General features: G+C 53.4%; 1 protein-coding gene across 3 annotated transcripts; it reads right to left on the bottom strand.

Annotated features, from left to right (window-relative positions):
* Positions 1-1,560: 1,560 nt before the first annotated feature.
* arhgap5 (Rho GTPase activating protein 5) lies at positions 1,561-14,996 on the bottom strand. 3 transcript variants are annotated; one of them, XM_049739678.1, is made up of 8 exons: positions 14,894-14,996; positions 14,451-14,788; positions 8,471-12,329; positions 7,391-7,544; positions 7,225-7,302; positions 6,868-6,999; positions 4,184-4,289; positions 1,561-4,069 (listed from the first exon to the last, which is right to left on the bottom strand). In XM_049739678.1, exons 3-8 carry the CDS (start codon positions 12,197-12,199, stop codon positions 3,748-3,750), a joined length of 4,521 nt encoding a protein of 1,506 aa, XP_049595635.1. In that variant the 5' UTR covers positions 12,200-12,329; positions 14,451-14,788; positions 14,894-14,996; the 3' UTR covers positions 1,561-3,747. The 3 variants fall into 3 exon arrangements, with proteins under 3 accessions (XP_049595635.1, XP_049595636.1, XP_049595638.1); XM_049739679.1 differs by having other exon boundaries at positions 14,573-14,921; XM_049739681.2 differs by lacking the exons at positions 14,451-14,788; positions 14,894-14,996 and having other exon boundaries at positions 8,471-11,971; positions 12,084-12,329.
* Positions 14,997-15,068: the final 72 nt, after the last annotated feature.

Raw genomic sequence — 15,068 nt, 5'->3', positions numbered from 1 at the left:
CCCTTGACCCCCACTTCCAGAGTGGCGGCCATCTTGGATTGACCCTGAAGTGACCCAATGAACCCGGAATGAACTGGAAGTGCCCCAAATCAAACCGGAAGTGACCTTAGGAAAATAGGAAGTGACCTTAGGTAAACCGGAAGTGACCCCAAATCAAACCGGAAGAGACCCAAAATAAACCGGAAGTGACCTTTTTAAGCCGGAAGTGACCTTTTTAAACCGGAAATGACCCCAAATAAACCGGAAGTGACCTCAACTAGACCGGAAGTTCCTCTATTCAAACCGGAAGTGACCCAAAAAATCTGGAAGTGACCCAAATCATACCGGAAGTGACCCTAAATGAACCAGAAGTGACCTTAGGTAAACCGGAAGTGACCCCAAATCAAACCGGAAGTGACCCAAATTAAACCGGAAGTGACCTTTTTTAAACCGGAAGTGACCTCAGCTTGACCGGAAGTGTCTCTCACCAAACGGGAAGTGACTCAAATACACCGGAAGTGACCCAAATCAAACCAGAAGTGACCTTATTTCGACATTAAGTGACCTAAATACCTACAATTTGCGCTAACTTTTGCAATTTTTGTCAGATTAAACCCGTTTCAACATTTTACCCCCAAAAGTGAACCTCCTGAAGTCGTTTAATTCCTTTTGTTCCAAATTTCAATTTTTTTTCTTTTAATTCCCATTCATTCTCTATGAGGATTCAAGATTTGCTCTAACTTCTACATTTTTTAACCGATTCAACTCATTCCAACTTTCAACTGTTCATCTTTTGCCTTCCTATTCCACAACTTCCCACTTACCAAATATTCTCTACAACTTTGTTTTTCTACTCTAATTTCTACATTTTTCAACTGATTCAACCCATTCCAACTTTATTCACTATGTTCACCTTATGCTTACCATATTCACCCCCTCTACCCCCACTTCCAGTGTGGCGGCCATCTTGGATTGACCCTGAAGTGTCCCAATGAACCCAGAATGAACCGGAAGTATCTCAAATCAAACCGAAAGTGAACCACAAATGAACCGGAAGTGACCTTAGGTAAACCGGAAGTGACCCCAAATCAACCGGAAGTAACCCAAAATAAACAGGAAGTGACCTTTTTAAACCGGAAGTGACCTTTTTAAACCAATAGTGTGAAGGTCTTAACCTCGATCTCGTTCTTTCGGTCACGACCCATAGCTCGTGATCTTAGGTGAGGGTAGGAGCATAGATTGACCGGTTGCGAGCTTTGCCTTTTGGCTCAGCTCTCTCTTAACCAAGACGAACCGGTACAGAGTCCGCATTACTGCCGACGCTTCACCGATCCGCCTGTCGATCTCGCGCTTCATCCTGCCCTCACTCGTCAACAAGACCCCAAGATACTTGAACTCCACTTGGGGCAGGATCTCATCCCCGATCATCCCCCCCCCCCCCATAAAAACAATTTTCTCAACTGATCTACACGATTCACGAAAATGATACTCCCGACGGACAAAAACACGGAAATCTGCGGATCCACGGAAGATTCTCATCCCTGCAACAAAAACAAATTGGATGTCAATGAGGAACAATCATTGTTTTCTGCGGAAAAAAAGTTTATTTGGAAACAGGATGTACTTTTGTGTTTCTGGCAGCTTGTCACATGTGGCAAGTAGACAAACGTGTTTTTATTTTTCTCTCGGTGTAGCAGACGCTCAGTTTCTTGGCCTACGTCGCAAAAGTTTACAAACGCAATGCAGTCGGCAAAGTTTTTGTCCCTTTAACGCCTTTGGAAGAAAAGGGCCGCGCTCGTCTCCCGCCAGACGCGTCAACAACTATTTGGAATAAAGTCTAACCCCAAAACACGACTTTTTCCCACATGAATTGCTACATTTTCCCTTTGCTTATTTTTCCACTCTCTTAATGCGAGTGTGAGTCCAAACCAAATCCCAAAAAAGTGTGCAAGTATTTTGTTTCCGGTGCTAGCACTTTGCTAGCATCAGGCTATGCCATCAACAGGGCGGTGCGGGACGTGTGCTCGTGCGGTGAGCTAGTGACAAACACTCGCACACACTTTTCCTCCACTTTCGCACGCTTGGACTCCAACTCTGATCTGATCACACGAACTGGCTCGCTGACATTCAATCGCCACTCATTCGTACGCAACAACACTTTGGGCGCGCCGCTTGTTGTCCAAACAGCCGGCCTTGCATCACCCACTCCACCTTTTCATATTTCCGTTTGGCTCGCTCCCAAATTCCAACATTGCTGTGATGTCTTGCGTCTTTGCACAAAGTGCTTCCTGCTGCCCAAATGAACGAAAACTAAGTCTACAAGCACCCCAACGTGGGACATTTGTTCCGTTTTCACGACTCCCGCATCACACCCCACCGCCGGAAGGGGTGCTGCGGGCAAACACGGTAGGGAATTGCAGGCTTTCCCTTTTGTTGCTGAAGTCCATCAGCAGGTTTTGTGCTGATCAAAGCGAATATTACATAGTGATTCTTTTATAAACTTATTTCCTCTATTTAGGGGGAAACTATACATTTAAGCAAAAGAAACAAAATAGTTAATTGTCAGCAACAAGAACCTCCCCTTCTTAACAGAGTTACTGACGATAACGTGAATGGGTTGCCTGCTTTGTTTTCGTTCAATAGCAAACATGCGGATGCGGTGTCCTGTAGTAGTTTGTCAGTTTGTCTCTTCTCTACATGTAACACACGATGAATGTTACATTTTCCCTCCTAAATCCACGCGCGTGCTCGCACGCATACACAGGGTAGAAATGAGAGCAGACAGATAAGATATCAAAATAAAAAACGATTGAAAAGCGGCGTGCGATGAAGCTGAGGCTCTTGTGCAGAAATGTGACGACCTTGAGGAAGACTTTTCAGCCTTGGGAGGGGGCGGACGTAAGTCATATAGTTGCCAACCCCCCCCCCCCCAAAAAAAAACAGAAAAATAAAAAAGTGAAGTCATGTCATTGTTCTCCTTGTACAAACTGTTCCTTTGCAACCTTTTGCATCAGCAAACCAAAAAACACAGTCAGTAAGAAAAAAAGACTCAATTTGTCATGGCTCAATTTCTGCCTTTGAGGGAAAAAATTAAGGAAATTGAAACTCAGGCCACAGGACTGCATTCATGCATGCATTTGTTATGCATGGGAATACATTTCTTCTTACCAACGTGCATTTAACGTTAGACTTTTGCAACGTGTCGACGGCTGTACTATTTGACAACTGAACTATTTGTGTTGACTTTTTAATTTTCTTAACATCCAATATTGGGAAATTTCCTTTTGAAGAATGAAAGCTCCGCCTCCTTTTGAACACTTGGACCTGCTATACGCTACTGTATTTCAATGTTACTCTTTTTACAGGCGTTGAAAGTTGCACGTCCATTTAATAGATTGTATGTTTTTTTTCCAAATGGTTTAAAGTCCGCTTTTTGCTGCAAAACTAACCTGGCATTGTTTTGTGGCATCTTGGTGCCCAGTAACTATGTTGAAGTGGGTTGAGGAGCCTAATGTCGGCAAAAGCCTTGTTGCCATCCACAGCCAACTTCAACCCTTTTTCGGGGGAACGGGAGTGGGTGTCGGTCACTGCCGGTGGTAGAGGGGGGCCGCGGGGGCATTGTTCCCCCTGAAGCATGCTTAGACTCCCCGATTGTTTAAAAAAAATAAAAACTACCACGATATCGGCCCATCTGCCAGTGAGGTCAGTCCTGCAGCCTGTTTTTCAATTAGCGGCAGAAAAGCACACGACCAATTTTTTCGAGGGCGCTCAGACGAGGGGCTCCGGGGGCAGTGCGCGCTGGATCTGCTGCGGTTGCAGGGGGGGCGGCAGCTGCAGAGGCAGCAGGGCCTCCACCATGTCGCGGCAGGGCGGGGGCGGCCCGCCGTCGTCACCGCTGCTGCCGTGGACTAGATCGCCACCGTGGAAGAAGAAATCGCTCTGCACAATGAAGGCCTCCACCACGGCCTGGTTGAGCTTAGTGCTGGAGAGCGTGTCTTTGTTCTCAAAGTCAGGCCGCATGAGCGTGGGCCAGAAGCAGATGGACAAGTTGTCGGCCGTCATTAGCGTGCTCTTGCTGTGCTGGCTCAGCCTGCACACACAGACGCCAGTGTGAGTGTGTGTTTGTTTGTGTGTGTGTGTGTGTGTGTGCGCACGTGCGTGCCCTCTGCCTGCTTGTACGAGAAGGCTTGCGCGCGCTTCTTACCTGTTGAGGTGAGTAATGATGTACTTGAAGACGTGATAGTTGACGGAGGGGAACTTGCTCACGATTTCCTTGAGGACGTGCAGGCGCTCCACATAGTCTGTCAGCTCTGCAAACACCACAAGGTCAAAGACTCAAAGGCCGCGGCGGCCCATCTGGAGCCGGCGAGAGCGGCGGCGGAACGTTTCGAGGCTAATCGTTCGGCGGCGCGTAAACAATTTGTAATGCTGATTTTGTCAAAGACGCCCAAACTGAACATGAAATACAATTGTTGCACCTGCCTTTAATTAGCTTAATTAGAATTGATCAAAGAATGATTTGAAATGTAAATGCAAAATTGCCTTTTCCATTCATCAAAAACTCACTGACATCAACATTTTTGCATAAAATAATTATTATAGTATTATAATTGTATATTCTTTTATTTATTCTAACTTGTTATTCTATTGTGATGATGATGATATGATAGAACTTTATTCATCCCAGAGCGGGGAAATTCACTTGTCACAGCAGCGCATATGAGTGCAAGAATAATACGAGTGCCAGAATTACAAAAAAGGGTAAATAACAGACAAGTACAAACACAGGTGCTCCTAGTAGAGACGAAACACTCATCTTATCAGGTGGCATGCATGTTGTAAAGTCTGACAGCAGAGGGAATGAAGGACCTGCGGAACCGTTCCTTCCTACACCGAGGGTGTAAACCACTAAAGGAGCTGCTCAGGGACCGCACAATCTCATGGAGGGGGTGAGAGGTGTTGTCCAAGATGGATTTAAGCTTAATTAACGTCGTCCTCTCACCCACAACCTCAATGGAGTCCAGGGTACAGCCCAGGACAGAGCTCGCTCTTCTGACCATCTTATTCAGTCTCCCCCTGTCCCGGTCAGTACTCCCCCCACCCCAGCAGACCACAGCGTAGAGGATGGCTGAGGCCACCACAGAGTCATAGAAGGTCCGGAGGAGAGCCCTGCACACACCGAAGGATCTCAGTCTCCTCAGCAGGTGGAGGCGACTCTGGCCCATTTTGTACAGGGCATGGGTGTGATCAGTCCAGTCCAGTTTGTTGTTAAGGCGAACACCCAGGAATTTGTAGTTCTCCACTACCTCAATGTCCGACACCTGGATGTTCACCGGAGTGAAGATATGTGCTGTCCTCCCGAAGCTCACAATCAACTCCTTCGTCTTGCTGGTGTTCAGCTGAAGCTGGTTGAGCTCACACCAGCTGACAAAGTCCTTGATGACCGACTTATATTCCAGCTCATTCACCTCCGAGACATATTCAACAATGGCCGTGTCGTCGGAGAACTTCTGGATGTGGCAGTGAGCGGTGTCGTGGGTAAAGTGAACAGGGTGAAAAGGAAAGGAGAGCGCACCGCACCCTGGGGGACACCAGTGCTGCAGCACACCACGTAAGACTCACAGCAATGTAACCTCACATACTGCGGTCAGTGAGGAAGTCCGTTGTCCATGCAGCCAGGCGCTGGTCCACACCCGCCTTCTCCATCTTCACCCGAAGCAGTGACGGCTGGATGGTGTTAAAAGCGCTCGAGAAATCGAAGAACATGATCCTCCCAGTGCTCCTGTTGTCCTCCAGGTGAAGCAGTGTTCTGTGCAGTAAATAAATCATTGCATCGTCCACCCCAACACCAGGCCGGTAAGCAAACTGCAGGAGGTCCACCTGTGCTCCCACTAGTGAACGCAGGTGACCCAGGATGATCCTCTCCATAGTCTTCATCAGGTGGGAAGTCAAGGCAATAGGCCTGAAGTGGTTAGGCTCCTTGGGGCGCGGCACCTTCGGTACAGGGACCACGCAGGGGGTCTTCCACAGTCCTGGGACCTTGTTCAGGCTCAGGCTCAGGTTGAACAGGTACCTGACCACACCACTTAGGTGGTCCGCACACTCCCTGAGCAGTCTCGGCCAGATGCCATCCGGGCCCGGGGCCTTCCCTGCCTTGATCTTTCTGAGGTGACTCCTCACCTGAAGATCTGTAAAGAAGAGGGGGATGTCGGAAGACCAGGGTGATGGAGTGGAGACAGAAGAGTGACTCCGGGGGGGTGAGCGGAGGTTGGTGAGCTGGCGGGAGGGCTGGAGTGTCAAAGGTGGCAGAATGTGGTGCGGAGCGAGGTGAAGGGGCGGGGGGGAGGCGGAATCAAATCTGTTGAAGAACATATTGAGTTCATCCGCCCAGTCCTTGTCCCCATCAGCCGGTTTCCGATCAGCCCCTTTACCATGGCCCGTGATGGACTGCAGACCCCTCCAGACGTTCCTGGTGTTGTTAAGCCCCATCTGCTTCTCCAGCCTCCTCCCATAGTTCTCCTTCCCCTGCCTGATCTTCAGCCAGAGTTCTTTCTGGATTCTATGCAGCTCCACCACATCCCCCGAGCCAAAGGCTCTCTTCTTCCCATTAAGCAGAGCCTTTATCTCGGACGACACCCAGGGTTTGTTATTGGGAAAATACCGGACCAACTTGGAGGGCACAGTGGTCTCCACACAGAAATTTATGTAGTCCGTAACGCAGTGGGTCACGCTGTCAATGTCACTTCCATGGGGGCCACCAGTCTGTACTGGTTTTACAGTCTATGTTTTGCTAATTTATTTCTGTATAACTATGTTGATTGTTCTTTATATGACTGACTCTTGAGTGGCTGCCAAAGAGCATCCATGCGTGCGTGCGTGCTTGCTTACTTGCGGCCTGGACCAGTTCAGGATGCAGCGCGTACGGGATAAGCGGGTCAGGCAGGTCGGCGAAGAAGGCCTTGAGCGCGCCGGCCGCCGCATTGATGGCCACGTCCAGCTCCAGGAAGTCCATGCTCGGATCTGCACCCGCAAAGGCACACCGTCAACGTCTCACAGCCGCCACCATCGACATGCGCGGGCGGCAAAGGGCCCGACTCGAATCGCTCACACACGAACCCAAGCAAAGCAGAAAAGCCAGATGTAGAGCGATGGCCAAAGTTGGCTCTTTTGGGGACAAATAATCGTAGCAGAAAGGGGCTACATTCTTGTCAAATGTGTGTGACAAGACAGGCGCAAGCACATCACCTTGGTCAAACTGCTTCTGGATGTTGTCTTGGTCCGTCTTGTTGCCGCTCACGCGGTACAAGCCTTCCGTGGTCAAACCTGCCAACACACGTACGCATTCAACATCAAGCCAAGGCGGGCGTTCATGTAAAGAAAGGAAGGCGGCCTCAAGCGGGCTTTGGCTCACCTGTGCGCTCGATGTAGTCAACACACTTCTCAATGAAGAGCGGAATGGGCCGCTCTGGGCTGACCAGGTTGTGCAGTGGGACGCCAAAGTAGTTGCTCTCCCACGTTCGCCGCGTGGGGGGGTACAACGGCTTGGGCACCTTGGACGACTTGGCCTGGACAACAGCATGACCAAAAGCTGACACCAAACCACAATCCGATTGGCTGTCCCCGAAAACCCCGCGGACCCATTTGGAGCTCAAGAAATGCACTTGCCGCCTTGGGACCACAGGATGAAGAGCAGAGCAATGCTGACAAGCGCACGTTTGCTTTGCAATGGGAAGAGAGAGAGTGGCCCAAATGACCTGGCATGGGTCGCCAAATGCTCAAAAGCTCGCTCCTTCGGGTGAAGGGCCACTCATTAAAAAAACGTCGACATCATTTCTTCTTCAATCACAAGGCCACGTTTAATTTCCGCGCCGATATTTGGGGCCAGCGCTTGTCTTCACCGCTTTATCTCTTGCAACTAGTCACGCTAACCGGTTAGTGGGCCGTTGGAAAGGCAACGTGGTCGGTTTGAAGAACGCAAGGTCTACAAAAAAAAAGAAAAAAAGGACACTTATTGTGACGTGAGTTTGCTGCTGCCATACGAGCGCATCAACTCCCACGGCACAATTGGCGATGCACTTGACACTATTCACAATGGCGCTCATTGAAGGTGGCCGTCAAGCGCCAGGGGCAGAATTTGTCCAGTGATTTGCACGCTACTCAAGGCTTGGGTCGCGACGGCGCGGCACGTCCACTGCCGCTGGCTCCAGATCAGTTCTCACCCATTGTACAGAACCGCATGACGCAACTAAGCGTTTCTTGTTATTTGTTTTAAGATGGTGAGACGAGCGAGGAGAGAATTTTGTGGTCATCAAATTGATGAATGTGTGTGATTTTTGGGGGCTTGCTTTCATGAAGCATTGCGTTTACCTATTACGCGCCTCACCTCAACATCGCGGGTACCTCGCAAAAAGTTGTGTTTTGCATTTCCCGCTCTCGGCACGGACGGCACAAAAGCCAGACGAAAAAGCTTGGCAGAGAAGCTCTGACTCACCTTCTTGGCTTCCTTTGGCATCTTGTGTGTCTTCTTCTTCTTCATCTTCTTGTCTTCCTGTTCAGGGTCAGAGGTGACGGCGGGGTTGTCGATGCCACCCTTCCAAGGGTCGGCGGGAGACAGCAGCGGGTCCTCCTCGCTGCCACGATGGGCCCGCCCCTTCTTTTTCCTCTGGGTGGCGGGGCCTGCCTCCTCGCCGTCGCTGTCCGAGTGGAAGCGTCTCTGGTAGGCCTTGGTCTTGCTGAAGAGGATCTTTGAGCGGTGTTTGTACTTGGAGGGCCGCCGTCCGGGCCGGGACTTGCGCTCGTAGCCGTTTTCGTCCTCCGAGTCGCGGAGCTTGGCGGGGCGGCCGCGCGCGTCATCCGGCTCCACGTAAATATCGTCCGGCCGGAAGGCCCTGGGCGGCGGGGCGGCGGCGGGCTCAGCGTAGTCGTCCGAGGCCTCGGTGTCGTTGGGGTGCATGGAGGTGGGAGCGCGCGGCATCCGCCGGTTGCTTCGCATTCCGGCTTCGATGGTTTTCAGCAGGTTGGGGTCCAACTTTTTCACGCTGGGCTTGGGGAGAGCCGGCTTGGGACGAACGGGTGGCGGCACTTTGAGGTTGCGTTCGTGCTCGCTGGCTGGCGCACCATGGAGCGGGTACTCGTTGCCCTCCGGGTCCACGTGGCGGTATTTGGCGCTGCGCTCGCTGGGCGCGGGAAGAAGCTGGACGTCGTCGCCAATCGGGCTGTATGGTGGCGGGGCTTCGTTGTCATCGTCCGACTCTGGGTAGTACGAGTCGTAAGCCGGCGAGCGGCTGAGCGGCGAGCTGGGGAAAAGCTCGGCGGCGCGCTCACGCGATGATCCGTCTGGCATGAAAGCGTTCTCGATGTGGGCCTTCTTCTCCAGCACTTGGTTGAAGAAAGGCGTAAAGACCTCGGTCTGCCGGTGGTACTGCGACAGCGAGTAGAGAGCCGTGAACTTGGCGGCGATCTCCGTGGCGATGTGCTCGCCTTCCGTCATCAGCTCCTTGATGTCATCATTTTCAAAGAAGTCGGCCTGGCTGTCGGTGACAGCCACCATCTGGACCGGGATCACGTCCTGGACCTCTGCCAAGAAGGCCCGCAGCGTAGCCATGGAGGCCTTGCGCTTGGCCGAGTAGACCAGGATGTAGCCGTGTACTAGCTCGTCCTTGCGGACACCGATGGCGGAGTGGTAGGAGAGCACGGTGACTTGGATCCTGCGCCGGCTCTCGCCGATAATCTTGTCCAGTAGCAGCGTGTTGGCCCGGCCTGGCTGCCCGGCGCTGCAACAGCGCGACTCCAGAAAAGGGGAGAGAATGAGGTCAACGCTGAAGGGGTCCCAGCACATGGCGCACATGACCACCCGCAAGTGGGCCTCGGACGCCGCGTCTTTGACGGAGGAGGGTAGCAGCGGCGCCAGCGTTGGCGGCGCGAGGAGGTCAGAGTGGCGCTTGAGCCCGTCCAGCACGCCACGCAGGCCCTGCTTGACCTGGGACTCAGTGAACTTGCGTGCAAAAGCGTCCGAGGGGATGTCCACAAAGGTGCACTGGAGCTTGTTGGCCAGCTGCTGGCCCTGGTGCCGAAGGATGGGCACGTTCTTGCAGGCGCCGCCATCCCTGGGATTGGCCAGCATGAGGATGAAGGGGAGGGGAGCGGCACACTTGTCTCTCCTGCTCTGGGCCATTTCGGCTCGGATCCTGCCCACGCAGTCACCCACGCAATTGAGGGACTCCATGGAGTTGAAGACGCAGAAGCAGCCGTGCGGCTTGAAGCTGGACACCCAGGTGTGGCTGAAGAGCAAGGTGGAGTTGACATCGACAGCGAGAAGCTCCAGCTCGTAGAGCTTGCCGTCCAGGGCGTACTCGTCGTCGGTGGACTGAGCTCGAATTTCATTGGCCAGTTCCTGTGCCAGGCCCTCCTTTCCCAGGAGGCAGAGGTTGATCTTGTCCACGTCGGTGCCGTTGCGATAGAGGTCGGAGCGGGCGCGCTCCTGCTGCTGGAGCAGCCGGTTGGCCAGAACCTGCTCCACTTTCAGGTCCACGCAGTTGGGGCCACTCAGGCACGTCTCCTTGGTGGGGTGGTACACGAAGCCGATGTGCTTGAGCAGGAGAGACTCTCGGTCCGGGGCCAGTTTTTGTAGCGCCCGGTACCGGGGCTCCTCGTTGAGGACGCTGTGGATTTGACTCATCTTGTCGCAGCTGGGCGTGGCATTTAAGTCCAAGTCGTAGAAGAGCTCGGCGTGCTCGAAAAGCATTTCCTGAAAGTCCTCTTTGGCCCGCTCCACTATTTCCTGCTGGTGGCGACCGTAGACGTCCCTCCTGTCCGACTCGGCGATGAACTTGTAGGCTTCATCCTCGGCGAGCAAGCACGCCACCTCCTCCCAAGGCTGTCCGGCGCCGACCAAGTGGAGCTGCTCCAGCGTTTTCTTGAACCTCTCCTTCATGTCCGCCCTCCTCTTTTCCGACAGCAGGAGCCGCACGTGGTTGCGGTAGATTCTCTCGGCGTCAGACGTGGCCAGAAGGTCAAAGGGGATACGCCGGTCGCTGTGATCCACGTGGTCCGACTCGTCCCAGGGCGTCTGCTCCAGCGCCACGAACCAGCACTGGAAGTCAGGGCGCTGGCGTATGAGGCTCTGCGCCTCGCCCCATGTCAGGTGCTCTACCTCGTCCAACCGGCCCAGGAGGTGGCTCAGCGTCTTGGGCAGGGTGGCCAGGTACTCCTCACGCCGCCGCTCCACGTGCTCCCGCTTGAGTTGCGCAATGTGCTTGGTGAAGGCGTTGCGGGCCTTCTTGGAGCCCTCCAGGGCGATAAAGTCCTCAAAGTCGGGGTGGCCCCTCAGGCCGCCGCTCAGCGCACCTTTCCAGGTGCTGTGGTAATCTCTGACCGTCTGCACCACCAGCTTCTCGAACCGGTCCGTCACGGCGGCGACCAGCTGCCTCTGCACCTTGTGGGCCTCGGCATAGGGCATGGCTTTGGGCTTGGCCCGGCTTCTGTCCAGCTGCTGGAGCAGTGTATTGAAGCAGAGCTCCACGTTGACGTTGGCGCGAGCCGACGTCTCCACCAGAACCAAGTTCTTCTTGCTCGCCGCAAAGGCCTGAAGCTCCCGCAGGTGCTGCTCGACCAGCTCATCGCATTTGGTGGCGGCCAACACCACGGGCTTCTTGGACTTGGTCATTTGCGAGTAGAGCCCACTGACAAACTTGAGTTGGTCGTCAAACTTGCGGTTGCAGCCCTTGCTGACATCCACGCACAGCACAAAGCCGTCCACGCTCAACTTGCCGTCCGGCATCTGCTTCTGCTCAAAGTCCTGCTCCAGGCCCAGCTGGTCGGTGCAGATGTACATGAGCTTCTCGGCCGACTGGAGCTTGGTGGCCGCCGCCCGTTTTGCATACTGCTGCATGTTGGTGCTGCGGTGCGCCTGGAAGGTCTGGTCGTCGATGAACTCCGTCTGCTCCACCACTTGCACTTTGCAGTCGGGCCCCTCCTCCCCTCGGTGGGCCACCTCACCCCAGTACAGAAAGTGGTCATTGTTGACCACGCGGCCCCCAAAGTCGATGGTGCTCAGCACCGATGTGTGCTCCGAGTAGTAGTCGTCGGCGTCTGGCCGCACATACCTGTTGCAGAGGCACGACTTGCCCACGCCACAGTTGCCCTTGTCCTTCTCCGTCCCAGAGAGGCCCACCACGCTGACGGTGAAGCTTGGGTGCCGCGCCTCCTTGTTTTTGGCCATCTTAGTCGCCGACTGGCGCACCGCCAGCTCAGAGCTGAGCTCAGGATATCATTCGTGCGGGGCTTTGGACGAGCGGCCGCTCCCCCCCGCCTTTCCTGTCCTCTGGCGTGCTTCCCCTCCTATCACCTGCCTGCAAGACAATTTGAGCATTAGAGCTAGCTCAACGCAAACAATCAGCCACTCAATCACCGGTGCCCTTCGGATCGCACCAAGCTCAATTGCAGCCGAGCTAGAGCCGCAAAACCTCTGCGACCCTTTTAGCATTTCCAAACTGGCATGTTTTTTCTTTTTTGTCTACTGTACTGGGCCGGCGTCAGTCGGGGACAGCTTTGGGTAGCCCAACACTGCCCCAGTGTGTCCATCGGTAAACGTCGGACTGTGCAGAAGTTAGAAAAAGACATCACAGCTACCGAAGCATCATATGGCCTATTGGGATCAATTGCACATTCATTACAACGCGAGTCATTATTCTAACCATGGTAAAAAAAAGTCAAAAGCACCCCCCCCAACCCAGGTGGCAAAAAAACAGAGGTTCACCGCCATTTGTGGCGAGGCAGAGAAAAATGGCAGGCCAGCGCAGCCCTTTGACCACCGCTGACCTAGAAATGAATTCAAACCAAGAAATCGGCTCATGTCAAGCCAGCGTCTAATTGAAGATAAAAAATTAGATGATTAACGCATGATCCAAGACGCCGGACACCGGAGAGGAGCGTCACCCATGCAATCCCAAACTCAACTCTTTTCCTCCAAACAATGGAGGGTGCGTCCTCGTTTTGATGACCGGTTGCGACCGGCTGCTGAGGACAGCGGGCAAGTGCTCCATCGGGTCCGGCTCCCATGTTTGGCCAACGAAGACGACTTTTTGCTTTGTTCCTCCCGAGCTCACCGCCTACAAACGTGTCGCTAATTAAATTCCCCGCAGAGCAGTTCCTTCAAAAAAAGCACGGACGGACGGCATGACGTTCCTGCACTGGCCGGGGCCGATCCGAGGATCTGCTTTGGCGAGGGAGGCCATGTGCCGACCGCCAGCCTTATTTTTCGAGAAATGGAAGCCGCATTGCTCTTGGGCTGAGAGGAAAAAGAATGCCGGCGAACTTGCCGCCACTTGTTGGCTGTGGGGAGGTGCTTTAGTTGAGTGCATCATCTACACGTCTGTGTTTCCTGGACACAGTCAGCGCTGAGATTTGTCAACGGCTGCAGTCATCACACTAGTCGCCGCTGCTTGCAACCCGAACCCAACTTGCCTTTAAACTGCAACTGCGCTGGGCTCCAGTGCCCCTTTTTTACCCACTTACGTAGTTGCAAAGCCGAAATATGTCTCTGTGCATTAACTGTGAATTGACCGATCTATCAGCAAAGTTATTTGTTATTGTGAGAGCCCACTTTCCTACTTTTAGTCCCCCACTTGGACATCTCAATTCAAAGTGATGAGAAGGTGCCAGACACGTAATCGCACTTCACAAGTTCAAGACCAATTCGGAAAGGGCAAAACTCTGACTTCCTGCTTCCCAGGAATGCGGCAGCCCTCACAGTTACAGTGGCGTTGGTACCGGTGACACCACTCGAGGGTCGGTGGCTATCGAGGGTCGGTGGCTACAAATAGCCCCAAAAGCATCAAAGGCAACCAAGGAGGACGATCTCAGCGTGAGGTCGTCAATGTGCAAAATGGCCAAAAGTTTCGGCACCGCCACAAGTTTTGGTCCAAATGACATTAAACGCTATGCGACGGGGACAATTTGAGGAGGTGCTGAATTCGGGTGACACCGGTAATGCGTCAAAGTACCGCGAACGAGCTTCCATCATGTCCTACTTAGGTTGTTTTTTCAAACACTCGTCGGGGCAGCCTTCAAGCAGCCGACAATCAAACCTACGCCCCCCCCCCCCCCCCCAGCCCCCCCACCCCCAAAAAAAAAAAAAAAAAAATCACGATCCTGCTCCCAAAGTCTCTTCTTACGGTGCGAAGACAAACCACGGGCTGGCAGTGGGCACCTTTCCAAGCGATGGCGACCAGCTAACATTAGCAAGGCGCTAGCTGCTCGCCTCGTTAGCTTAGCTGGCGCCCAGGAAGCGAGCTCGTCGACCCGGGGCTCATTTCGCCGCTGCTTCCTGCAGCCTGACGACGACGCGCGATCGACCTCGAGCTGCTCGGCTCGGCTCGTCAGAGGAACTCGGCTCGGCGCGGCCCGGACAGCCCGGCGACCCGAGCTTTATGAATCCCAGCCAGGAGACATTCCCGTCGTTCCGTACCCACCTAGTAGAAAGAACAACAACATGGTCGCTCCAATTCCTCGTCAAAAAAACGATGTCTCCACCTTGCAAAGGACAAGAGAGGGGAGGACAACTCCGCAGAAAATTAAAAACAAACAAACAAACCAAAAAAACGCGTCCTCGAGCCACTCATTCCACGTCCGGCGCTGTCCTCGCGTCCGCTCCACCCGGGGGCAGTGACGGGCGTCGGGGGTGGCGCTCGATCGCTGGCTCACTCCCTCTGCCTGAACTGCTGCGGATGCTGCTGCGTCCGACTAAACGTCGACTGGGCCTCCCACAGGCCATACGTGGGATGTGCGAGACGAGACGTCAACGGGACCTCTGCACAACAGTAATGGCGAATCTCTCTCGTTCTCACTCTCGCTTTATCTCGCTTTCTCTTGCTCTCTCTCTCTCGCGCTCTCTCATCGTCTTTCTCCAACTTACCCGCTCTACCAGTGGCGGAGCTACACTTATCCTTGAGCACGGGGATCTCCAAATCCCCCACTGAGGTGTGCACACACAACACAGATCAGGAGATGAGACACTGTGGAGAAATCAACAGGAATGAAAAAAAAAAGGCAGAGAGAGAGTCGAAAAATGGTTAATAAAGGTTTTCATA

This window comes from Syngnathus scovelli, chromosome 14 (genome assembly GCF_024217435.2).
Source record: "Syngnathus scovelli strain Florida chromosome 14, RoL_Ssco_1.2, whole genome shotgun sequence".
Classification (NCBI taxonomy): Eukaryota; Metazoa; Chordata; class Actinopteri; order Syngnathiformes; family Syngnathidae; genus Syngnathus; species Syngnathus scovelli.
Note: the sequence above shows the minus strand (reverse complement) of the source record. Positions and strands in the feature narration are given on the sequence as shown.

What these genes read in the sequence shown, in the direction of transcription:
- arhgap5 (XM_049739678.1), bottom strand. Translation starts at nt 12,199, where the DNA reads ATGGCCAAAAACAAGGAGGCGCGGCACCCAAGCTTCACCGTCAGCGTG. An exon ending in TGCCAAAGGAAGCCAAGAAG is followed by an intron (nt 7,545 to 8,470) that starts GTGAGTCAGAGC and finishes GCTGTTGTCCAG; the next exon opens with GCCAAGTCGTCCAAGGTGCC. An exon ending in TGAACTGGTCCAGGCCGCAA is followed by an intron (nt 4,290 to 6,867) that starts GTAAGCAAGCAC and finishes TGGTGTTTGCAG; the next exon opens with AGCTGACAGACTATGTGGAG.